The sequence below is a fragment of the Polypterus senegalus genome, chromosome 4 (genome assembly GCF_016835505.1).
Source record: "Polypterus senegalus isolate Bchr_013 chromosome 4, ASM1683550v1, whole genome shotgun sequence".
Lineage (NCBI taxonomy): Eukaryota > Metazoa > Chordata > Cladistia > Polypteriformes > Polypteridae > Polypterus > Polypterus senegalus.
Window position 1 is genome coordinate 253,099,546 of NC_053157.1, and position 26,644 is coordinate 253,126,189.

At 40.2% G+C, this 26,644-nt stretch overlaps 1 protein-coding gene across 2 annotated transcripts; it reads right to left on the reverse strand.

The window, feature by feature from the left end:
• Positions 1 to 2,921: 2,921 nt before the first annotated feature.
• On the reverse strand, positions 2,922 to 26,254 carry LOC120528483 (zinc finger protein 665-like). 2 transcript variants are annotated; one of them, XM_039752658.1, is made up of 3 exons: positions 26,180 to 26,254; positions 7,251 to 7,795; positions 2,922 to 3,930 (listed from the first exon to the last, which is right to left on the reverse strand). In XM_039752658.1, exons 2-3 carry the CDS (start codon positions 7,663 to 7,665, stop codon positions 3,266 to 3,268), a joined length of 1,080 nt encoding a protein of 359 aa, XP_039608592.1. In that variant the 5' UTR covers positions 7,666 to 7,795; positions 26,180 to 26,254; the 3' UTR covers positions 2,922 to 3,265. The 2 variants fall into 2 exon arrangements, with proteins under 2 accessions (XP_039608592.1, XP_039608593.1); XM_039752659.1 differs by lacking the exon at positions 26,180 to 26,254 and adding an exon at positions 20,171 to 20,235.
• Between the last annotated feature and the right edge of the window lie 390 nt (positions 26,255 to 26,644).

Genomic DNA, 26,644 nt, shown 5'->3' on the forward strand with positions numbered 1-26,644 from the left:
CAGCTTTCTTCTTTTGTTTTCAGTTGGTACCTGCCTTTTCTATGTTGTCCTTTCTGATGCTGTCCACGTCACCTCTGCCACTGAGCGTATTTCCTCGATGTCACCTCTTCATTTTGTGGTTTCCACTGTTTATATTTTTCTGCCTTCTTGCATTTCATAGCCAATGTACCCTTTTAGATAAGTCCTTGTAAGAGTCAAGCTATACTCACACATTTGAGAACATTGATGACATGAAATGTAAAAAGAGTGTGGCCAAAAAATGAAACATAAACTTATAAAATACAGAAAGTCCAAGCAGAGTGAACCAACAATGAGTAGTGAGGGGGTCAAATGTGACCTTCAGAGGTGGGGGTACAGAAGGGGCCTCTTCTGCTTTTTGGAGTTTTCTGTCAAGTAAATGAAGCCGAAGATTTATGTAGCTGACACTCTCTCAAAGCAGAGCTTTCTAATCGTCCATCCTGCTGTTGGAGTTTATTGAGCTCTTGTGGCCTGAACCAACACATTCAGAGTATACAGCGTCCTTTATACACCACCCAGGATATACTGACATGGAGCAAAGTGACATCCATTATAGTTTTAGGTTAATTTATCAAATTAACAGCTTGGCAGAGCTGAGATCGCTGTGTATTTTCTGCTTTGTCTTCCCTTTTTCTCTTATATGTCAGAAAATAAAATCAGTTCATTTCATTGTTATTGTGTTATGCATTCATTATGGTGTCCCATTTCTCATACCATTATTATTATTTTAAATAATATTCCTTCCATAAATTAATTGATATTCTCCACAACTGTGTTCCCCGTTACTAACCCTAGCATGCTGTTGTGACTTCCTCTTCAGGTCTTAAACATTTCTCTTTGAACTCTGAATGTTTCATTTTATTTGTATTTTGATCTTCTTAAATTCCCACTTTTGGACTCACCCTTGACACACAGCTGATGAATGTGTTTGTTTTGTAAAGACTCTTAATGTGTATAAATGATAACCTAAATCAGTGTAAAAGTCTTATAAAGCCCCTCTACATTGGTCTGTCATGTGACGGCTCTCTTTTTAGTCTCCTGTTCTCCTCGACTGTCCCTCCCCAGTACCTGATTGGACAGCATTGGCTGACAGCTGACGTCACTAAATGACTTCTTCATTATCAAGATTAAGAACAGCTGTCTGCACTCAGCCCAGGTGTCAGCAATCAAATGACATCCCAGAGGTGGTAAAAGTTCATTACTACTCAGATAAGGGCCCATCTCCAAAGCTCTGAAACAAAAATATTCCCCTTGTTGTCAGTGGCACCTCCTGGTAGTTGGCACTGCACTGTGGATTTGATTTTCCTTCTCCATTTTTTATTATTACATTGAACGTTTTCAGTTGTGTTCTGTAGTTGAAATTCTTATCACCTCTCAGTACTATTGCTACCTCTTTCTGTTGTCTGCTGTTTGTATTGGTCACCATCTTATGACACAACACTGGTGCAGAGATGATCAGTCCCTGTGTGGCCGACGTCCTGGCAGTACAGTTTCTGAGTCCTTCATGAAATCTTACGTGTTTCTGATGATGGCTGATACAGGAGGACCACTTTCAACATTCAGAACAGCTAAGATGTTTACCACAAGTAAGCCAGTCATTTATGACAATGTAGGCCACTGCTGTCTGAAAAGCGTTTACCACATTTAAGACAACAATGAGGTTTTTTCTTGCACCTCAACAAATAAGTTGTTGAAGAAGGTTCTTGTTGTTTATCAAATATGTGTTGTATTGTGTGAATTCATATGTGGCTCTGAGGTGGCCTTACATCTACGATCTGTTTGCCACTTTGTGTTTTCTCCACTATTCTTATGTGCTTTTTAACTACTCTCAACTGGAGTCCTTAACCATATTCAGAAGATTTTTCTTCATTTTTTTTTTGCCTGCGGATCCAATGGAAAGATCATTTGATATTTCTGAGAAAAGTTTTACTCCAGTATGACTTTCCGTGTGTCTCAGAAAAGATTTTCTTGAAGAGTACCCTTTACCACATTCAGAACAGGTGTACTGCTTCTCTCCAATGTGGATACTTCTGTGGCACCTAAGTGCGCTTGGACGTGAGAATTGTTTGCCATACTCTCGCCAGCAATAAGGCTTCTCTCCAGAGTGAATTCTCATGTGATCAATAAGAATCATGATGTCTGAGAAAAGCTTGCCACAGTCAGAAAAGCTTTGTTTCTTACCAGAATTAACTGTTATATGAGAATCGCATACAAGATTCATACAACTATAAGGCTTCTCTCCAGTATGACTTTTCGTATGCTTATAGATTCCAAGCAAAGGTGAGGTTTCTCTCTGGTGTGACGTTTGATGAGACTTTTTATGGTGTTTTGTTGTAAGAACTGCTTATCACATTCAGGACAACAATTGGAGTCCTTTACCACATTCAAAAATTTTTCTTCATTTTTTGTGCCCGAGGACCAAAGGAAAAATCATTTGTCATTGCTGGGACAGGCTTTACTCCAATATGACTGTGTGTCTATAGAAACTTTTTTCTGGAAGAGTACCCTTTACCACATTAAGAACAGGTGTACTGCTTCTCTCCAGTGTGGATCCTTCTGTGGCACCGAAGTGCACTTGGAAGTGAGAATCGTTTGCCACACCCTGGCCAGCAATAAGGTTTCTCTCCAGAATGAATTTTCATGTGATCTTTAGGAGTCACACTGTCTGAAAAAAGCTTGCCACATTCAGAAGAGCTTTGTTTCTTACCAGAATTAATTATTTTATGATTGTGAAGAGAACTGTTATATGAGAATCGAATTCCACATGCAGTATAACTGTAAGACTTCTCTCCAGTATGACTTCTCCTGTGATTATACAGAGAATTGAGGTGTGAGAATTGTTTGCCACATTCCAAGCAAAGGTGAGTTTTTCCTCCGGTGTGACATCTGATGTGACTCTTTATGGTGCTTTGTTGTAAGAACTGCTTATCACATTCAGGACAACAATAAGGTTTATCTCCAGTATGAGTTCTGATGTTGCACTGAAGTGAGTTTAAATCTAAGAATCGTTTCTCACATTCAGAACAGCAATGAGATTTGTCTTCAGTATAGATTTTGGCACATGGATAAAGACCTATCTGGTTTGTATAAAATTTGCCACATTCAGAACATGCTGTATTTTCACTTTAGTGGGAGTTTGTGTGTTTACTTGAAAAGAGCTAATGTTTCAAACCTTTTCCCACATTGAGAACAGCAATATAGCTTCTCTCCAGTATAAATTTCAGTGTGCCTTTGAAAACTGAGTTTGTCAGAAAATTTTTCGGCACCTTCTGGAAAGCAATGAGGTTTTTCTCCTGTGTATTCTTCCATGCCTCTGAAGATTGCATCTCTTTAAAAACGTCTTACCACATTCTGGACAACAATGAGGTTTTTCTCCTGTGTGGACTGTTTTGTGCCACTGAAGTTCAGTTCTCCTTGAGAACGCCTTACCACATTCTGGACAACAATGAGGTTTTTCTCCTGTGTGGATTCTTCTGTGCCTCTGAAGATCACCGCTCCGAAAGAACGACTTTCCACATTCTGGACAACAATGAGTTTTTTCTCCACTGTGGATTCTTCTGTGCGTCTTAAGATGGCTTCTCCTAGTGAACGACTTACAACATTCATGACAATATGTTTTTTCTCCTGTGTGAATCTTCATATGCTTATCAAGATCACTTTTGTGTGTGAATTGTTTGCCACATTCCAAATATTTTTTTCTTGTGTGAATTTGGATTTCTTTCTCCAGTTGCTGCCGATCAGTTTTGAAGACTTCTGTCTGTGTTACTCCAGCAGTAGGGAGAGAACTGCACTGCAAAAAGGCTGCTGTCAGGTTCTCTGTTCCTCTTGCTGATTTCTTCATTCCTTTCTCTTTGTGTTGAAGGGAGGGCTGACCAAATGAAGGCAGAGAGAAGCTGCCATTCTTCTGTAAATCTGAAAGAACACAAACATTTTAACTATTGTTTTTTCCTCTAACACCTTTATCCAAGGTGACTCACAACATTTGAAACACAATTGGTTACAGTTCTCTTGTTCAGTTCTCATAGTAGATTCTCTGCTAATCTCTTGTTCAGTTCTCATAGTAGATTCTCTGCTAACACTTTCAACAATACAAACCTTATTCACCATCTGAGAGATCAACACAAAGGGACTGGTGTGAAGAACGAGCTGTTCAAAGACTGAGGTGACCAGCAAGCTTAGTCTAGCTCAGTCGCCTACTCTCACTCGGCCTCCAATAATGGCAGCACTTAGAAAACTCAACCTTATAATACTGACAGCAAGAACAGCAAAGACTTTCTGTGACAGGAAAAACAGTGGAATTCGTAAGCCTGGACAACCAGCCACTTTCAGTTCAGGAAGATGTCACCTTCTAGATCATTTTGATCCACGATTCCATCAGCCAGTAAGTGTTAGTTGACTGATTTTTTTTTTTTAATAATTAATTAATTAGATGTTTTGACTTAAATCCATTTCATTAGCCTTTCAGTGAATGTGTAGGTAAGATGGGAGAAAAGGGATGCAGAGTTTTACTGAGCTGGTATTTAAATATAAATTGTTATCAAGGGATGTTGATTAGTTAGAAATTGTCATCAGCCCTCTTGTTGGCTGGTTGAGTACAATGGTATGAGCCTAGTTTTTAGACCTAAATAAAATAATACTAATTACACATAATAAGCATTGAGTGTGAATAGCCACTATACAGTTACGAATTTTGTAACAGATATTATTATCATAATGATTTTTATCCCCAAATTAAGCAATGGTACAAGGACACATAATTCACAGATGATTGCAAATTTCAAACACATAAACTGCTTAGTGCCGGTGTCTTGACCACACAGACGCACTCAGAGCGACAGTCAACAGCTGAGAGATTCAAAGAAACTCCCCACCAAAAGAACTGCAGAATGCATGAAGAAATTGTCAATAAAGATAAAAACGATATTTGAGTCAGCAGCATCAGAGATGAATCTTTATCTCTGTGAACCTCATACCACAAGAGATGCTGGGCCACTGGCTTTCTGGAGGACCAATAAAAGCCGTCGTCCTACCTGTGCCCTCCTTATACGAGTGGGGACAGCGAGGGTCTGTTCAGTACGGCAGCACACATCGTGGATGACAGGAGGACCAGACTGTCCTCAGAACATGAAAGATGCTTATAACCTTAGATAAGAACCTGAAGCGTTCAGCAAGACTGTGTCGATTTCTTCTTGTTGGAGTCGACATCTACAAATATCCAGATGAACATTTTATTTTATTTGAAATGTGGAGTATGATTAAGACATGCCTTTTGTATTGTTCCATTATGTGTGCATTATGGGTAAATGTTCTATGTGTATGCAGTATGCAGTAGCACTTTATTATGGAATGTAAAGTTTATGCATGGCTAAAAAAACATTTATTATTATGAAGAAAAAAAAAAGAAAATCAGTATTATTATTATTGATATCAGCAGACCCAAATGAAATGGGGGATTAATATCAGCTCTAAAGACTCCGAGCAGAGCCTTCCTACCCAATAATGTGTCAGAATTTGGGTTTTCTCTTCTTAATTGTAATGTATGTGATGATATCTAAATCCTCTAGCTCCTAATTTGGACTAAACAATAGACATACAAATATATCCTCTTGTGTTAGGGGGGCACAGTGTTTAGCTCAGCTGCTTTATTGTTCAGGTGTCCTGGGGTCAAATCCTGCCCACAATTGTTCCACAAAAGGGGCTCTGAATGGCATTTCTGGTTATTCTGGTTCTTTCCCTCCTCCCCAAAAACATACAGGTGAAGTGGAATGAAGACTCCAAATTGACCTGATGTGACTGTGGGAGACAGAAGGGCCCAAGATCATCTCAAAGTGAAGATTTCACACCACTGCCAACTTGTCCAGGCCATGTTAACCCAGCAAGATCAGGCTGAGAGCAGAACACAAGATGCTGAAAGAAGACCCTGAGACCCCCTGAATGTCATCATGGCTCGTACAGGTAGCTCTTGTCACTGTTAACGTCAAAGTGCACGAGATTACCATTAGAAAGATGAGGCACATATTAGATGAGCAATGGCTTGAGCAAATTCACTCTTATTTAGAGCACAGCGGTGAGGATTTGATTCTTGAATTAGAGTCTTGCTTATCCGACATAAACGGGCTGGCAGAACGTTGAATAAGCGAAAATGTCAGATAATGGGAGCTGTTAAGAAAAAGCATATTAAACGTCAAACTATGTTATAATTTTACACATTACGAACCTAATACAGTAGAAACTCGGTTCACGAACGTCTCTGGACATGTACAAATCGGGTTATGACCAAAAAGTTTGCCAAACATTTGCATCTGTTCACGACCACACACTAGGTATACGAACGAGCCAGTTTCCCTTTCAGTTTCTGTGCGCCGATGATTTACGCACCTGTTTTGTCTTTCCCTGTGCATTCCCTGTGCAGCAAGAGAGAGACAGCGCGAGAGAGAGACACAGAGAGAGAGAGAGAGACACACACACACACACACACACACACACACACACACACACACACACACACACACACACACACACACACACACACACACACACACACACACACACGCGCGCGCGAGAGAGAGATACACAGGCGCGCACACACATACACATGCAAGAGAGAGAGACACATGCGCACACACACACACACCAGAGAGGGCTGGCCACATAATCCACTGTAATCATGTTTTACAACAAAAATACAGAAAAATTTAACTGAACAAATGAACTTAGCAACTAAAAATAGACTACGCTCATTGCTCGCAACTTGCAGTTCTTGTTGCCGATTGATGCGTTTTTTTTTTTTTTGCATTGGGACATCGGATAATACAGAATGTTGGATAAGCGAGACTCTACTGTATTTATTTATTTACTATTGCAGACATTTCTGCCTTGACTGTCACACAATTTAAGAAATATACATGTCTTTAACAAAATATGACTTTTGATATTTTCATTGAACGTAATGCACTGTTGGCCTAACATACATCACAGTTTCAGTCAAAGCTTCATGATGTTCAAGTCATGTGCTCAACACTTTAGATTTTTCCGTATTCACTCAAGTTTTTCTACATTCTTAATTATTATGTAACCTATTGTTTTTTATGATGGGCCCGAGCAGGTGGTCTTTATCCAAGTTCAATTAACTGTGTTTTGAACTCTCATTTCAATCTTCTAAAAACATCAGAACACCCACCGTTCAAATTTATAAACGCTCTCTTTCTTTTATATTTAATCACATTACTCACTTATTCCAACACTCCCAGGTGACTCTTCTCCTTCTCTCCCATTTCCCTCTGTGATTTTCTCTTCAGACTCTGATAACTCTGATTTCAGCTCTGCAGAATTCTCCTGTGTAGCCAGTCGTCCCGTATTAGTGAACCAGGACTGTAAACTGGATGGTGATTCTTCACAGGCATCTTGCTTGAAAATATCCTCAGTTTCATGCTTTTGAAGTTCAAAACCAACGGAGAAATCATTCAAATCCTCAGCTTTAATGGTAACAGTCACCCACTTGCACTCCTCCTCCTCTTTAAAAACTGAAATTCTTTCTTCGTGATCCTCCAGCTTCACACACACATCCTCTGGTGTGAGCCGCTCACACTCCTCTTCTTTAACGTCCACCGTTCTTTCATCCACACCATCTTCTTTGGCAGAGGCCATGCTCTGTGTGAAACTCTTCTCTCTCTTTAAGTGTCTGCCTTTCTCTTCTCACATTCACTTCTCACATGGACAGCCCTGAGCTGGAGGCCATTAGACACCTCAGTGTATGGTCATGTGAAATGGGAAAGACCTGTGAAAATAAAAGTAGGAGAATTAACTTCATAAAGTCAGTAAAAATAATGAGCACACTTCAGGGTCACAGTGCCCTCCATGAGGTTTGGGTCAAAGACACATTTTTCTTGATTTCCTCCTCTGCCTCACTGTTTAAAATTACAAATCAAACAATTCAGATGAGATCAAAGTGCACTGCAGACCTTCATTAAAGGGGATTTGCATACATTTCAGTGCCACCATGTAGATATGACAACACTTTATCTACATGGCACCATCATGTTTGGACACAGCAATGGCAGGTCTATTAAAGCTGTCGTATTTAGGGCTTTGTTGGATATCCTCGCTGGAACTGAACTGTGCATCAGGAGCTTCATTCTGTTAAGTTGTTATATTCTATACCTTATACATGTGAACTCCTATTTGTGGGATTATGGGACTGCATCCCGACTGGGAGAAGGACATTAGGGGTTTGAGGAGAGTGGGTTTGTAGGAGGTTACTCGTGATGGGTGTGTTTTATAGGAGAGAAGAATAAAAAGTGTGTGGCTAACATCAAAGGTGTTGTGTTTTTATTTAAGTTTAACATTCGTAGTTGAGGATGGCTGCTAATTATGGAATCCTGCCTGCATTTGACAAGAGAAAGGCACACGAGAGCTGGAAAAATGAAGATTTAATATGGACATGGACCTGACACAACATGTTGAGTTTCCCACCAACTCTGGTGGTCATATTCTGGACCTGACTTCACTTCTGGACTATCTGTTGTCAACACTTACAGAACTGATTTGGGCCTCTCTGACCATAAAGCAGTGCTTTTAACTGTCTCACTATCTCTCTCTCCTCTTACCTGTAAACGTCAAATTTCTTTTCTTTGAGAGAATGTCACATAAGTCTGGCCTCGCTGTTCACATCTAGGCTTTCTCTGACCATCAAAGGGCTTACATAGAAGCACTAACTGCAGCCAGGAATGCACATTATGGCAGAATAATAGAAAGTTGACATGAGAACCCAAGGGTTTTGTTCTCTTTAGTTAATAAACTACTTCAACCTACATCTGGCCCAACTACCTCTTCTACAGAGGTCTGCGAAAAATTGCTCCACTTTTTCCACAATAAAATTAAAGATCTAAATAATTCAACTAACATAAATACATCATCTGTTTATATCTCTCCCTGTTTTCCCACTCTATCCAGTTTCTTCTCTAAGTTCTCACCAGTCACATCTGCGTTTGTTAATGACCTGCTTTGTAAGATGAGGCCGACTACTTGTGTACTGGACCCTATCCCCACCACACTTCTTAAATCCTGCCTTCATGCCATAATCCCGACTGTTACAACAATAATAAACTCATCCCTTGACACTGGCACTGTGCCGCTCACTTTTAAAATCACTTCTGTAACCCCCATGGCAAAAAAGTCTGGTCTTGATGGTGACGATCTTAACAATTTTCGGCCTATTTCCCACTTACCTTTTCTGTCAAAAGTTCTTGAGCGTGTTGCAGCCTCCCAACTCACCAACTACTCAACTTCTAATAATTTGATGGAACCCTCTCAGTCTGGTTTCAGGACACAGCACTGCTGTGAACCTGCTCTGCTACAGGTAACCAATGATTTGCTTATGGCAGCAGACTCTGGACAAACCAGCATATTGATTCTGTTAGACATCAGTGCAGCGTTTGACACTCAGGTCAGACATGACATTCTACTGTCTAGAATGGAGAACATGCTGGGTATTTCTGGCACTGCCCTCCAGTGGTTCAAGTCCTATCTGACTGATAGGCAAGAGTTTGTTAGTCTTGGTAACAGCAGGTCCAGCTCGGCGCCAGTCACACAAGGAGCTCCTCAGGGCTCTGTCTTCGGCCCTCTTCTCTTCTGTATTTATATGCTTCCTCTTGGACATATTATTCATAGCTATGGACTGGGTTGTCATTTTTATGCAGATGACACTCAACTCTATTTCAATGTTAAAAGTGCAACTTCATCAGAGTTTTCTCAGCTCACAACTTACCTCAGTGAAATTAAAACCTGGATGGAGCACAATTCTTTAACATTAAATGGCAACAAAACTGAACTCCTGCAAATCAACACTAAAGCGCTGCTTAAGAAAATGAGCTCCTTTTTTTGATTCCTCCTTTTCTTATTCCGCCCACATAAGCCACATTAAGGAAATTTTCTTACTTTCCCCACCGTAACATATGTGTTCGCTCCTTCCTCTCCTTTTCTAATGCTGTGAAACTTGTCCCTGCTTTTATCACATCCCACATCGATTATTGTAACTTGCTGCTGGCAGGCGTCCCTTCTAATCTTATATCACAGCTCCAGCTTATTCAAAACTCGGCTGCAAGAGTCCTTACACACACCAGTAACAGCGAGCACATCACACCCATTCTGCTCCATCTTCACTGGCTCCCTGTGTCTTACAGGATTGAATATAAAAATCTATTAATAACCTACAAAGCTTTAAATGGCCTCGCACCGGACTACACCAGTGGCCTTCTAAATCACTATTTGCCTGTCCACCCACGAAGGTCCTCTGATTCTGGTAATCTTGTTGTGCCTCACACTAACCTGCACTCTGTGGGTGACAGCAGGGCCTTCAGCTCCATAGCACCCAGACTTTGGAATGACATCCCAAAATAAATGAGTGGAGCTGACTTTGTTCATTCTTTTAAAAAACAACTTAAAACTCAGCTATTTAGGAAGGCTTTTAACTTCACTTAACTTTTTGCCCTTTCTTTCAGTTTACCTCTCTGTCCAGGTGTTCAGGATAATTTGTGTGTCTGTTTTATCACAAATTAGGTTATGTATTAGGTTTTTCTTTTAGTATTGAAGATAATATTTTACTCTGGTTTATTGTTCTTTATTCTTTTTAATGCTTTGTTATCCATTTCATTGTTCCATTCAGGAAAACATATCCAATGCTACATATACCCTGCTGTTTTTTTTTATTCTAAGACTCTGTGAAGTGCCTTGAGCATGGGAAAAGTGCTATATAAATAAAATGCATTATTATTATTATTATTATTATTACATTAATTTTTGTAGAAAAATCAAGTCTGGTAACAATGGGCATTACTGTCACTCTATAAACTCATATTTATCCACCTACTGAAGCTAAAAGTGTAGGAATACTGGAGGCTCAGAAAATGTCTGTGTGGTCTCACAGTCACAGCACTTCACTGGTACAATAAAGTAAAGGAGATCATGCTGAAGACAGGAGGAGAAGTTTCACAAGTGGACACCACAGTTTATTATTGGCTGGATGAAGATGGGCACCGTGACTGGAAAACCTGCATGCCATGTTGGTGATTTTATATGGGTAGGGCCCTATGATTTAGAAAACATGAACGGAATCACGGAATTAACACATAAAAACAGATTTTAGATTTAAAAACGGAAATGTGTGGAATTTAGAGACTGAAGGGGTGGCTGTTACGAATCTTCCCAATATATTAAAAGAATTGAATACTCTGTAATTCTATCAGTCAGATACTATTTTCCACTTTGTTGTTTTTCAAGCGGACGCAATTCTTTGTAGAAATTCTGTCACGCCTCTATCTGTTTTTGTCTGTCTTTCCTGTATGTTTTCTCACTAAAGGCATGTGAATTATCTAGTTGCATGAGACAGAGATGACAAAACTAGCAGAATCAGATACTCCAAATACATCCGAATAACTATGAAACATGAACTTAACTGCAAAATTGAGGGCACAACAATATCACAGCGACTTTTACGAATCTGGAAAAGTTTTCTGCAAGTTTTGCAAGCACATCATAGGCTGGACACGAGAACATACTTGCAATGACTGTGTCAAATCTAAAACCCATCTCAAGAAAAAGGAGAAATTAAGATCAATAGGTGTTCACCTACAGGTAACAACAGAGGAAATAACAAAATAATCAGATGCAAGACGCCTGTTTGTGGAGGATTTTGTGGTCTTGTGTGCAGAAATACCGCTTGAAAAAAAATTACGAAGATGCGTCCTTTCTTTACTAAGCATTGTAAACAGGGAGGCGTGCTGCCAGAAACTGAGAGCAGTCTTCGTCAAACTCATTGGTCCTGTGACTTTGAACAACATATGGAAGCCGTTCTTTGAAAGACTTGTGGCAAGAAAATTTATGTTGTAGTTGATGAAAGCACAGATAGCCGAGAGCACCGTGTTCTCAACACAGTGATAGGCGAGTAAGCATTCAGCTGTATGGTGATTATTTTATGTAGGCAGTTCTAAATTGTATGGGATGTATTTAGTGTAAATCATGTAACCAATTAAATTATATTTAGCTGGTATTAACAGTCTTTCATGTAGAAAACTGTTATTAGTGCACAGCACTGGTTGTTAACGGGTTCCCTTTTATAACTTAACAATGATGTTTCTGATTTAATAAACATTTCGCCTGGCAGTGACGAGGCACACGGGCTCCACATTTAACTCTTCCCTTATAAACTCGGCCCTACAAACCTGAGCAGAAGAGCAGGCGTCTCCTCAGATGCAACAACCCCTTAAAAGTGGGTCTCTCTTTCTTTATTTCTATATAATTCCCTGATTTAATGTCTTCCAAATGAGCTCGTTTTCGCTTTGTAATTAATTATTTTAAGATATGCAGTAGATGAAGCCTCAGATGTACAGCTTCCTACCATCATGAAACTGATATCAAGTATACATCACAGCATTTAAATTATTCAAAGAGCTGTAATATAATGAATGTATTGGATTCTGTGTCCTGTCAGAGGAAGAGAAAGCCTGTTGTAAGGGACGGCCGGGGCCCATGCCCGTACAGGACGTGCCTGCTGTATATGTTCGGGCGGAGCCACCATGGGCAGCTCAATACCTCCCCCGGCACACTTGGTGGCAGCCTCCCTGGCCGATGTTGATTCCCCAGTCTCCCGCTTGGCTCCATGAGACATGGAGTCCTCCACAGCCTGGTTGGGAGCTGGGGTGGCTGCTAGGGGGTGCTGCCGGGACTCAAGAACCCAGCTGGACGAGTCATCAGCCCCACCAGGATGTGCAATTGGGAACCAGGTGGTCAAGCATCTGGAACACTTCCTGGTGGGCTATAAAACGGGCCAGCCTACACCACTCGACAGCCAGAATCGGGAGGAAGAGGACGAAGTTACCTGGGAGGTATGGTGGTGCCAACGTGAAGAGGGAAAAAGAGTTTTGTGAGTTGGCTAAGTATTTTGGGACTGTGTTGGGACTGTGGGGCACAGGGAAGGCGTGTCCCACGACTGAAGAATATAATAAAAGCCGCTGTTGATTTTACACGTGCCTCTGCGTCAGTCTGTGCCGGGGTGGGTGCTATATAGCACCTGTATCACACCATTTAAGAAGCACGTAGTGATTCACACACATAGAGCACATTGAAGGTCAAATACAAAATAAAGCATTTAACGTGCTACTTTAATTACGATGTGATTTGGGAAACTGGTTAATTAAACGATTTTAAGATCAAGTTTATGATGTTCTACTTTAATGAAAAATAAACTTTGTGATTAAAATGGAAATTGTGATTAAAGCTTGAAATTTCATGCTTTTTATCTTACTGTATCCCTATTTTTTTGCTTTTCTTTGTACCCTAATAAGCTTTCACATGACACTCAGATGGTGGGCTACGACTCGCCTTTTCACAGTGACTTTGACATCGGACAAATTCTGTTTTATTTCGGGCACTGTGCAACTTTGTGAACTTGAGCTTTCGAGTTTCTCCATCACTCTATGTCATTCGATCATCTTCCTTTTGTTGTTTATACCACTGCTTAAACCAAAAAAAATTGTACTTCTTTCTTTGCCTCCACTTGGTATTTGCAGAAATTCTTCTATTTTCCCCCGTGCTTTTCCCATTGTCTTTTCACAGAACACTAAGCTTAAGGGCTATTTATATTGATTTGCATATTCAAAGAGGCGTAATTCTGGGAGGAGTTGGTGTGGGGCAGCAGGCGCGTGCACGTGTGTTACTTTTCACGCTGACCGGGATTTATGGAGTGGATTTATGCATCTGAATTTTTTTGTGTGTACGCAATTTTCTGCTTTTGTCCATACAGCATGTTTTAGTGTGAATTCTATGCATGGCGCTATGCATGAGGCCCCAGAAATTTTTGTCAGATGTTATCTTAAGGCAGAGCTGTAACTTCTGTTTGTTTTCACAGGAAGCAGCACTTCAGTCCCTTCACACCAACCAGCTGAATCTTCCTGAAATTTGAGCAGAGCTGACAGACAATCCACCACACTGTCTGAAAGCAGACCAGGACGTTTTCAAAGGGGTTATGCCTAACAGGGTGTCATGGCATCAGTTTGGTAGGAGAGACCTGGCAGCACTGCATCACTAGTGATGGTGGAAAATCTGCTTTCTTCAAGAAGCCTGCCAGAAAAACGAGACAGGCAACCTTCTACTCAGTGAAAGAGATTGTGCTGAGCAAGGGAGGCAGGAAACCTCAGGTGGAATAGCGGGTTCAAATCAGAAGAACACCATGCTGAACATATCCACCTCTACAAAGAGGTCTTTCTGGCTGAGAACACATCAGCTCAGGCTGTAACAAATATGCTAAAGCTGACTGAGAGGAAGAACTGGATACCCTCAAAGTGAAGTGAACCTTCATCTCAGAAGGATGCATCAAACTAAACAGCTCTTACAGTTCTGGAGGGCACTCGCTGTCCTACTGCAGTCTCAGCACACATCATGGAGGATCTGGGCTCCTACCTGATGAATGGAACTACAAAAACCTATGGCTTTGGTGCAAAACTGAGGAGCTGTTGAATCAGATGGGTGTGCTCGACCACCTGCATTATGCCTTCCAACTGGCCTTTGCTAAGTTGCTGGGATGTCCATCCTGTGAAGGAGGAATATAAGCTGGTCAGAGTGTTTGATCCCAGGCAGGCCCCTGCTATGGACAAACACAATGAAGGAAACACAAAACTGAAACTTGTGATGAAGCCATCAGCAGAGATAAGTGAAGAGTGGACAGCGTATTTACACTGCATCTTCAATGAGGGTCTCTCGTCTTCTGTGGAGCTGGCTGATCACTGGAAGGGTGCGAGACAGTGTTTGTAAAGGGTGACAGAGATAGCGTTGGCCGACATCTACATGCCAATCAGCTCAGTGGATGGTGAGAGGAGCTTTAGTGAATACAAGACAAGAGAGAGTCACTCAGTGAGCTAAAACACCAAGTGCCTCACAATCATGGACTTCAATGGGGATGAGTGTCAGAGATGGAAATCAATCAAATGACAACAGCTCCACGCTAAAACAAAATGGACTGCTTAAGGGCCTGAAATATAATGACCGTCTGTAAGAGCCATTTGCTAGTTATTGAGGTTACGTCAAGCAGATACAAGGATTGGCTTAGTTATGTAAAATGTCTGCCTATAAAAAGAGCAAAGTCTACGAGAGGTTCTTCTAACAGCCACAAGCCAACCTGTGTTGGTCAATTCAAACTGTTTCCTGTCATTGCGACTACAGATGAGGCTCAGTTAGTGACCTGCCTTGGCGTGTGGAACAACTTTTCTCTTTATTCTCGTGTGGAATGTTTGCTTGGAATTTTCACTAAAACTTTTAAAATGAACTTTTAGACAGTGAAGTTTCTTTCTGCACGCGTTCGAGCCCATTGCTTGATCCTGTCTTACCTTCTAGCAGCTCTTAGTTTACTGAATTTAGATATTTAAATGTACTAATTATATTTTTAGTTATAATATATAGAATTATTTTCTCAACTTTTATTATTCTTTAGTTTATGCCCTGAACTTCTATCCATTATGTTTAAGTACAATAAGGTACAGTTGTGCTAATGTGCTGTTTCATCAAAAGGAATGTCAAGTGACATTTCATTATTGTTTGTATTGTTGGAGCTGTTGATACTTCCATACAGTAAATTAAAAAAAAAACTGAAAAAAAAAACTAAAAATCTGAATCAAGGAAAAATAAAATGATGAAAACCGAAAATCAGAAAAAATAAAGTGGATTCTATAGGGCCCTCTATGCGCAGGTTCACATCTCAGCCATTCAATATCTCAGATCAGCTTTCCAGGTTGGTCATGAAGGCCGCAATCACTTCAACTGTGTGACTGCAGTTTGTAAGTCTCAATGGAGCAACATGTACACAGAAAGAAATTCAAACCTATCTTCAGTGCTGGAAAACTATTCCAACAGTACGTGGTGGATGCGTATTGTAAGATAGAAGCTAATCAAATTCACTTCCATAGATCAAATCAAGCTCAACTCAGGAGCGATCTCTACTCTGGTTCAATGGACCACGTAAATAATCTTACAGAGAACGAAGGTGTAAAGCCTGGTACTATCTATATTTTGCCTTCAACATTTCAAGGAAGCCCTAGAACTCATCAGCAGAACTTCCAAGACGCTATGGCAATCGTACGCAAGCACGGTGGACCCGATGTATTTATGACTATGACCATGAATCCAAAGTGTTGTGAAGTAATGGAAAACTTGAAGCCTGGAGAAAGACCGGAGGATAGACCTGATCTCGTTGCACGTAGTTTCAAGGAGAAACTTACAGCACTACTGCATGACTTATTCGTGAAAAAAGTACTTGGAGTGGTGATCGCTCATGTTTATGTAATAGAATTTCAAAAACGTGGCTTACCACATTGCCACCTCCTGCTTTTTCTCAGAAATGACGATAAACCAAGAACTGTTGAATTTATTGACAAGATGGTATGTTGTGAAATTCCAAATCCGGTCAAAAACCCGAGATTGTATGAAATCGCCAAGGCGACTATGGTTCATGGCCCTTGTGGACACTTGAACATGACAAGCCCATGCATGAATGAAGAAAGAATATGTTCCAAACAATATCCAAAAGATTTCAGTGAGGAAACTAAGCCGAACGTTGATGGTTACCCAGTTTATCGCAGGAGAAACGATGGGAGAAAAATTAAAGTTGGAATGTTCACAGTGGATAACCGCTGGATCGTTCCATATAATAGGTACCTAACCCTAAAGTACAACGCACATATTAATGTAGAAATTTGTGCAAGCATTAAAAGTGTGAAATATTTATTCAAATATGTTTTACAAAGGACATGATTGAGCTAAACTAAAACTCAATTCAAAGGAAACACAACTTCACTGGGACGAACCTTCAAGGTTCCTCGACAGTAGATACATAAGTGCACCTGAAGCTATGTGGAGAATACGAGAAAATAAAATGCACCAACAGTCACACACAGTAATTCGACTTGCAGTACATCTGCCAAACCAACAAAGAGTAGTATTTCATGAAGGTAAAGAAGTTGAAACTCTTGAAAGAGAGGCGGGACGCAGAACCACATTGACAGCGTGGTTTGAATTGAATCAAACAAATGAGTCTGCACAGCAATACTTGTACCAAGACATAGCAAGTCACTTTGTGTTCAATACAAAAACAACTTCATGGACTCCAAGAAAGAGGGGCCACAACAATGTTATTAGCAGAATGTACTCTGTCAGTCCTTCTGATATGGAGAGATAATACTTAAGGCTGCTGCTTCTGCATGTAAGAGGTGCCCAGAGCTTTGATGATGTAAAAAGTGTCGACGGATTGGTTTACAATACGTTCAAAGAAGCAGCCCAAGCGAGAGGCCTGTTAAGAGACGATGCTGAATGGGAAAGATGTTTGATGGAAGCGGAACTCTTCCATATGCCAAGCAAGCTCAGAGAGCTGTTTGGAATTATATGTGCATTGTGTCATCCAGCAGACCCAGCGACATTATGGGAGAAGCACAAAGATGCAATGATAGAAGACTTCATGCGAAGTCATCCTGCACCTGAAAGCGAACAGCTTGCTCTAATTGAGATTGAAAGTATTCTCAAAATTCATAACACAAGCTGTGCTGTCAAAGAATTACCTGTACCAACTATGGTGTCGACACCTGACATTCCAATCTTTGACATTCATGAAGAGGCCAGGTTAGGCGAAGAAGTGGTTGCCCAGTTAAACCCAGAACAACTTAATGCATGCCAACAAATTATCACCGCTGTTGAAAACCCACAATCACATGAAAGATGCTTCTTCCTTGAAGGTCCTGCAGGAAGTGGAAAGTCGTTGACATACAACGCTTTGGTACGTGTCTTGAGAGGAAAAGGAATCTACTACAAATGTGTAGCTTTGACTGGTATCGCAGCGGAACTCTTGCATCATGGAGCTACCGTACACTCTACATTTGGGATGCCATTTAAAATCACTGAGACTTCGACCTCAAATATAACAGCAAGATCGTTCAAAGGAAGAAGTCTTATTAACACTCAAGTGATTATATGGGATGAGTGCACAATGGCGTCGGGACATTTGTTAGCACTGATCGATAGATTGCTCAAAGACTTGATGAACACACCGGACACTCCATTTGGAGGAAAGGTAGTGGTTTTGGGTGGACACTTCCTGTTGTAAAAAAGAGGCAACAGTGCTGCAATCATTGTAGCCTGTATTAAAAGAAGCCCATTATGGCAATATTTCAAAAAATTTTCATTTCATACAAATATGCGAACAGATCCTGTCCAACAGGCCTTTGCCGATTGGCTTCTAAAACTTGGAAACAGTCAACTGTTGAACAGTGACAACTTAAGTACTGAAACTGTCAAAATTCCTGAACAATGTGTAGTTACGGGAGACTTAATTGATGAAGTATTTCTAAAGACAATTAAGTTAGACCAACCAGAAAGATTCAAGGACACAGCGATTCTATGTCCTAAGAATAAAGACACCTTGATGTTGAACGATCAAGTACTTAGACGTTTAGAAGGTGAAGCCAACACATACTTCAGCGTAGATGAAATAAAAGTCACACAGAGTGGCGATGACGTTAACTACCCAATTGAATTTTTAAATTGTCTAACTCCATCAGGATTGCCACCACACAAGTTGACACTGAAAGTTGGAGCAATTGTTATGTTGCTTAGAAACCTGAATATGAAATAAGGACTGTGCAATGGAACACGTTTAATTATAACTAGAATGCTTCCGCATGTGCTTGAAGCAAAAAGTGTTACCGGAAAACGTGCAGGTGAAACTGTACTAATTCCAAGAATTGGCCTCGATATGATGGACGACTGAAATGCCATTTGACATGCACAGACGGCAGTTTCCCATACGACTAGCGTATGCGATAACTATCAACAAGTCACAAGGAAAAACCCTCGAGGTTGTCGGAATATTACTTTCAGAATCAGTGTTTTCACAAGGTCAATTGTATGTTGCCTTCTCCAGAGGCAAAGGCTTTAACTAAGTAAAGGTAAAGATTTTGAGCTCACAGACACAAGACAAACTGCTTCCTGATGCACACAAAATATTTCACACAAAATATTGTATATCATGAGATTCTGGACACAGAACCTATGGAGACGTACCTTACTGACAACTTCGCCGATATTGATTGGGACAGTATTGATGACATAGTAGATGTCATGCAACATTTTGAAAATCAAGAAGAACCTAGCATCCCAACATGGCAAGACTATAATTTTGAAGGTCTCGAAGACGATGTGGAAGACGCCGCTTATGATTAACCATCCATAAGTCGTGCGAAGACAACCAGAAATGCTCCTCCACCACCACATAATTACTATTAGGACAGTGATTCCGAGTAGGCCGTTCCTATTGAATCAATGTCCAAGGGTTTTGTTTTGTAATTTTATTTCCCTTATAAAAAATCATAATGCTGTGCGACGAAAGGCCCAGTTCACGACTGACAGCCGCGTTTAAACAGGGAGCCCTTCACAGACAACTTTAACATGCGCAACGTAGTTGGGCGCACATGGCTAGTTGTAAATATAATGTTGCAATTTTACATTTTCAAAAACATTGTCTAACAAATAGCCATAATGCAGCAGCAAAAGTATAGGCCTCAAAGTAATATTCAGTTGCTAAATATGTCAAACCTGACATCTATTGCAAGATGCAAAGACATTTTACCTTGCAGTTTCGGAGTATAAAATAAACTTAACAAATGGAAAATAAGTAAATTCAAAGAAAGATTATTACAGTTAATGAAGTATCTTATCATTATGCCATCAGGCTTACATGCAGTAAGGTAATTTTGCATCTAAAATCCTTAATTAACATACAAACACACGTGAGAAATCATTAGCGGCTGGAACAAAAAATGAATGTTGAGAAAATATGGTAAGATGGACAGCACTACACTTCACTAGAGCTATTCAACCGGTTATGCAAAATAAGTAAATGCTATGTTAGAGCAATGTAAATAATTATTAGCTTGAAATGGCTCCTCTATCACTTAGTTTCTACCTGCTCATCTGACTGAAGTTATTTAGTCAGCCATCACATTAGCCTCTCTGACTCCGTAGCTTAACCTCTACAGACGTAAAGTAACGTTACTAATCCTGTCAGCATTGTGCAAAAAATAATGGAGGATTACTGAAGGAGGAATTAAGTAATATTCACCTTTGACAGCCATTAAGGTATCTGTTCTCCTCTCACTGTAGTTGTTTTTTTCACTTGCAGTATGGCGTTACGAACTTGGCACGGCATGTTAAGAGGGAGCCCACTCATGAAGCAGAGAAATAAAGTATCCATAGCGTTAGATTAAGTGTTAGACAAACTTGAATTTTGATTTAAACACTAATATCACATTGCTGTATCTAACTTACAAATAATGACACACAAAATATTCATCAACTTACATACAAAAGTTCACAGCACAACAACATTCAAGCCAAGAAGACGAGAATAAAAAATTAAAATAAAAAGGTGCTTCCACAGTCAGTGCTATCTGTAATTAATCCAATTATGATATTGTCTGGCGTAATTTAACATACGTTAATATAAACTGAGCACAGACTTTCTCCGAGAACACAATTCTTAATATGAAGTAACGTCACTGGGATGTAAAGAATTGGTTCACTTTAAAGTCCCTGCCATTGGATTAACGCTTCTTCACATATTCCTCATAACTGCATTGCTTCTCAAACACGCTTTACTTAAAGAAAATAAAATTCAAAAGGCTCTTCTACTTCAAAGTCATGAGGCTACGTAATCTGCTCTCATTTTAAAATAACTTTTTCACATAAACTTTCATATTTTAAACTAACTAGATATTTCCCCAATCGCCCCTAATCTCCAAAGCCCTGCACTCACAGTAAACGCCGTCTGTCGGTTTGCCCCCCCTTATTTGTGAACACTGGGGCCCATTCTCAGCCCCCCATGACTGACCCCCTGCTCAACACTTTAAACAATGAGGACAGACAGTTGAGCTCCAGCTAGTGATGGGCCGCTCGATACTGAGCTTTCGAAACACTGGAGCTCGAAGCACCGCTTCAAGGCTAGTATCCAATTCGCCCGTCACGTGATTTTGAGGCACGCTAGCGTAATGACGTCATCGAAATCAGCGCAGTCAGCAGTCGATTTGGTCACTCACTACTCTACTAAAGCGTTTTGGCTCAAAGCTTAACAGCAGTTGTCCATGCTACAGCGGTGAGGTGCGCTAACGCAAGTTCAAAACCTAATTGGGGCTCGCATATGTTGAAATAAGGATTTTGTATAAAACAGTTAAGTAGTACTTGTCTGTAAGTTAAATATAGTTTGGAGACATTATGAACGATTTAAATGGGGCACCTTTTTCCTTAGTGTGGAATCGTGTCCACCTAGAATCTGTAACAAATTAATAAGCTTATTTTGCGTAAGGCAGCACGTATTATAACAATCCAGCGTCTCTTCTACCCCATGTCGATCATATCAGAGAGGCTAAGAAACGCTTCACCAAAGCCGACTTGTATCTGCGCACGACACTCCTCATTAAACGTTTTTACTATTCAGTGATTCCCAGATCTGTAGCTGATTTCTATTATTGATTTACAAAAAGCAATGTGAGTAAAAGCGAGCTCTGCATAACTAATCACAACTGTCTTTAAAACAGAATCAGCGCCATCAACAGTGTCTTCTACAACTTTAGGAAAGCCTCGGGATTTCTACGTTAATGAGACAAAAAGCTGTAAAGAAACTTTGCGAATTCATCCAGAGGTGAACATAAAGATCACTCAAGTACTGAGAAGAAGGAGCAGCTGGATAAGCACATCTGGAGCCAAACTTTCAAAAAAGCACTTGACTTTGTCAGCAACATCCTTTCATGCATCTTATCAAAGGCTGCGCGGGGTAAATAAGTAATCTTCCAAACTGCAGCACAACAGAGTAAATAATTGACGTAAATAGAATTACTGAAAGACTAAGCTTTTGTCGTTTCTATATTCTTAAACCATCTTCCAGTTACACAATCCCCCGCAGTCACTGTCACATTCAATGTTCCCTGCTCAAGAGGAGGATCAACACCGCGAACCCCTGGTGTTTTCACTGACAGACAGTTGCAACACCACTGAGCCAGCTAATCGGGATAATTAACGAGCTCCGCACAACTGAACTACTACTCCTGTTCTAACTGCAGCAGATGTAGAAATATGTTGTTTGACATATGCACATTAAATTTGTTTAATTGACATGATATATCATTGTTGTATTCTCCTAATGAAGATGAAAAAAATATATATTTATAGATGTATATTATATGATGTATGGTTTTGAACAAAATTAAGCAGTCCATAAAAAAGTTGCACAATTTACCTAATCTTTTCATATATATATAAAGTTGATATATGACAATATATCTTTGACACTGTGTATCAAACAAAGGAAATCACAGCAATCCACAAGAACAATAATGAATTCTCAGCATCTACCTGAATTGTCGTTTCAGTCCATCACTTAACTACATCAACTGAAGTGTGCAATGTCAATACGAATTACAAAATATAACTAGAGAGTTAAGTGTCAGAGAGACTCTTAAAATATAGAGGTCAATGTCAATACATGTTAAATGATTGTGCCCGATAATACTTTGTGGCAAAAAATAAAATTATAAATTATACATCATACAAATGCCGACATGTAGAATACATAATGCTGTAAAGAAGAGCTTTAGCAGTACGGGTGACGGCACATCTCTCACTAAAATACTCTGATAAATATCCATTCTTTGCCCCATGCAACACTGAACGTATGTCATGTATACATCCATCCATTTTCCAACCCGCTGAATCCGAACACAGGGTCACGGGGGTCTGCCGGAGCCAATCCCAGCCAACACAGAGCACAAGGCAGAAACCAATTCTGGGCAGGGTGCCAACCCACCACAGGACACACACAAACACACCCACACACCAAGCACACACTAGGGCCAATTGAGAATCGCCAATCCACCTAACCTGCATGTCTTTGGATTGTGGGAGGAAACTGGAGTGCCCGGAGGAAACCCACGCATTAAAAGGGGAGAACATGCAAACTCCACACAGGGAGGACCCGGGAAGCGAACCCAGGTCTCCTAACTGCGAGGCAGAAGTGCTACCGTGCCGCCCGTCATGTATACATCTATATACAATTGTTTTCGTTTTCATTACATACATGGAAAAACATACATGATATAGATCGTCCCTGCTGAAAACAGTAGTGGTGCCGCGGTAGCGTTGTTGCTCCATAATAAGGCTTGTGTGGGTTTGGATCCGACGTCCACCCACTGTGAATTGTCACCCATAAGAGTTTTTTTTTTAATTTATTCTTTCATTTAACAGCAGATTTCACTGTGGAACAAAAGCAGGCAAGGCGAGAACACTAATAAAAATATATCAAATGGAAATGGGCGTCTTGTTTTATATCTACAGTACAGTATAACAAAAAAAATGATTTGAGTGACGATTTCAACTGTTATTGTAGTTGTTGATAGCGGGTTTAGCAGTTTAAATTTTTTAATATTAAATTAATAAGTTGGAATGTGATCTTACTTTGAGTATTGGGGGATTAGGGTAAATGTGTTAGTAACTGGGATTGCGCCTCTGTAACTGGAAGATTTCTCAGGAATGATACAGACAGGACAACTATATGTTTTAGGAAATGTTTTATTATTGCACTGTGCGGTGAGTAAGACAATGTTTTACTGATCGCCTGTTCAGACCTTGAAGATGTGTTCACGAGGGAGGGATGCTGCGGTTAAAAGCAAATGTTTTTTTCAACAGCAGGTCCAGATGTGTTTATCCCGCTGCTTTTTGTTGCCTCAGCACTCAAGAGGATCTTTAATGCCGACCTTGATATGTGCAGCGCTCACCTTGGAGTGTCCCGTGTGTGTCTGTGTGTCAGTGTGCCGGTGACTGATCTGCGCCGTGTCTCTCAGCCTCTCGGATTGACATCTTTGAATGTTTGGTGCAGCAGAGCAAATTCAACTTGATCTGCCACAGTGGGTTTGTTATCATCTTATTCAATGGAGGGGTTCATGGACGTCAAATGGCAATGAATAGAAGATGAATTCATGTAAATACGTGAGCTGCCGTCCGCAATTAGATGGCGATTCTGAGTGGTGATGATTCCCAAACAGATCTCTTATGCGATCCTTCCACAGTATCTCTCAAAATTATTAAGTTCAAATTGGTTATAAAGATATCAATTCTGATCATTTTTTTTATTATTGTTAATTTTGATGAGTCTTTAATTCAATCGAACTCGGGCTAGCACTGCGCTCAGAATTTGAAAAGCAACCACCTTAGTTAGTTGAGCCATTGACAACGACATTTCTTTGTAGCGAATTCATTACTTTTGTGCTCCACAAAATATTGAAAAATATTAATAAATGAAATATTTCAATACTTGATCAAATAATAACAACTGATTTAAGGATTTCACCTTTTCTTTCTCAAATGTGCTTACCTATATCAAGGCAAAGTACAGGGATAAACCTTTACTTTCCGTCTACTCCATTTTAATTAAGTCAAACCAAAAAAAACATTTAAGGCTATTAAATGTGATCTCCAGAAAAGATGAAGGTTAATTATAATACTAATACAGGAGCGATTATAATGATAGTAGTGCAAAAGTAAATACTAATTGAAAGAGCCGGGAATCCATGAGTGAGGCGTGCATTCTGCTTGTCGGCGTTAGTTATATATATATATATATATATATATATATATATATATATATATAAAATAAAAGCAATAAGAGTTATAACAGACGTCATTGAAGTGGATCATGAGTTTGTGTAACGTTAATGAAAATGGCCAGGAGGGGTCACTAGAGAGGTGAGTGTCAAATGCTTCGAAGCTTCGATACGATTTCCGACACAATTGCTTGAAGTACTAGGGTGTTGTACCGTGTTAGCCATTATGAATGTAGAGAAAAGCCAAGCAAAATGACACCTTTTATTGGCTAACTAAAAAGATTACAATATGCCATTACATCTTGCCTGAAGAAGGGGCCCGAGTTGCCTCGAAAGCTTGCATATTGTAATCTTTTTAGTTAGCCAATAAAAGGGGTCATTTTGCTTGGCTTTTCTCTACAACACAATTTCTTCAAACGTTTTGATGCTTCGTGAGGCTTCACTCCGCCCATCACTACAGATAAACAATGAGGACAGACAGTTGAGCTCCAGCCCATAATAGTCGAGTCGTGGCTCTGCTGAGCTCTGTAGTTTTCACATTTTGTATTTTGATGGCTTCATGTGGTCCGACACAAACAGCCCGATTGGCTCGAGTCCTGTTCTTCATTTAACACGAACATCTCTAGTAAGCTAAAGTATCAAAGTATACAGAAATACTGAAAGTAGTCGTAAAGGATAAAAGACATTAAATAAAACAAAACCGTTTAAAATATCACAAAAATGTACTCGTAATGCCCTGTCAGCTGTAGATTTTACTGTATCCCTCCAGCAGCACTAATAGCTTGTGCAATGTTTGTATTTTTTATTCCCCATTAAACAAATCAAAGTCTCCCTGTTACAGTGAAACCGTACGAGCATCTTTCCTGATAAGAAAACACCACAAAATGAAATAATTTACATTATTACTAATAGGTCTCAGAATGAGTCAAACTGGTGGAAATTAAACCTGAACGCACCCTGTAAAGTTAAATTGTTCAACGCCACAGTTTGTCGATGATGGCTTTAGAGGAAAAAAACACAAAGAACACGCAGAGAACGGGAAAAATCAGAAATGAACGACGGAGCCGTGTGGGAGCGAGCGGCTGAACAAGCGCGTGCACGGCGGACAGCACAGTTCGGAGCATGCGCGAAATTAAAAGGCGAAGCAGCGCGGAAAAGTGCACGAGCGAGAAGAGAGCAGAAGCGAGTTAACGCGCCTCCGCCAAGTCAGATGTAATGTAGTATTACATTTCACTGGAAAATAAATTAACGTAGCACCAGCTAAAAAGTACGCGATCCCCGTCATCCACAATAAACTGGTGAAGGTGCGATTTGCTGAGCCGCCGCCTCCTCCTCCACGTAGCGCTCAATCCCCAACACTTAAAAGCGAACCACGCGGCCTCAGGCAGCTCCTCAAATTTAGAGCCGCTCAGCATGTCGCGATCTTCCTCACTGCTGGTATTCGCACGCGTACGCGATCCCCACGTTCGACTTTGTCTCACCTTCCGCACGTTTGCTTGATCTTGTGGCCGTGAAGAAGTCTGAGCACGAGGGTCTCATAAGAGCAAACAGAGAGGAACTGCAGCAGGCGGTGGAGACAGTAGCTACTACGTCATTCACGACACGCCCACTGTAATGGTGAACTGCCCGCTTATTGTAAGGCAGCATCACTGAAGCGACGGCCGCTGTAAGAATGACAGGAATTGATGTGACTTGGGACAAGCAGAAATGTCTTTTAGACTCAGACTTAAGCTATCTATGAATTTTAAATTAAAGTAACTCATTTCTAAGCACCTTGCCAAAAAAGTTACAGCTTCACTTTGGTGAGACCACCCCCATTATTGGTCCTTTCTTTGAAACGTTTCTTTGTTTTGTTTTTAGTCATTTTTTAATCAAATAAATTATATGTAGTTATAAAGATAATTATTAATAACTATAAATATTTATTAATGTAATGTGGCTTAAAA

Coding starts and splice junctions, on each gene's coding strand:
- LOC120528483 (XM_039752658.1), bottom strand. CDS start 7,665: ATGGCCTCTGCCAAAGAAGATGGTGTGGATGAAAGAACGGTGGACGTT. Junction 3,931..7,250: donor ACCTGGGAGTGTTGGAATAA/GTGAGTAATGTG, acceptor GTGTTCTTTCAG/ATTTACAGAAGAATGGCAGC.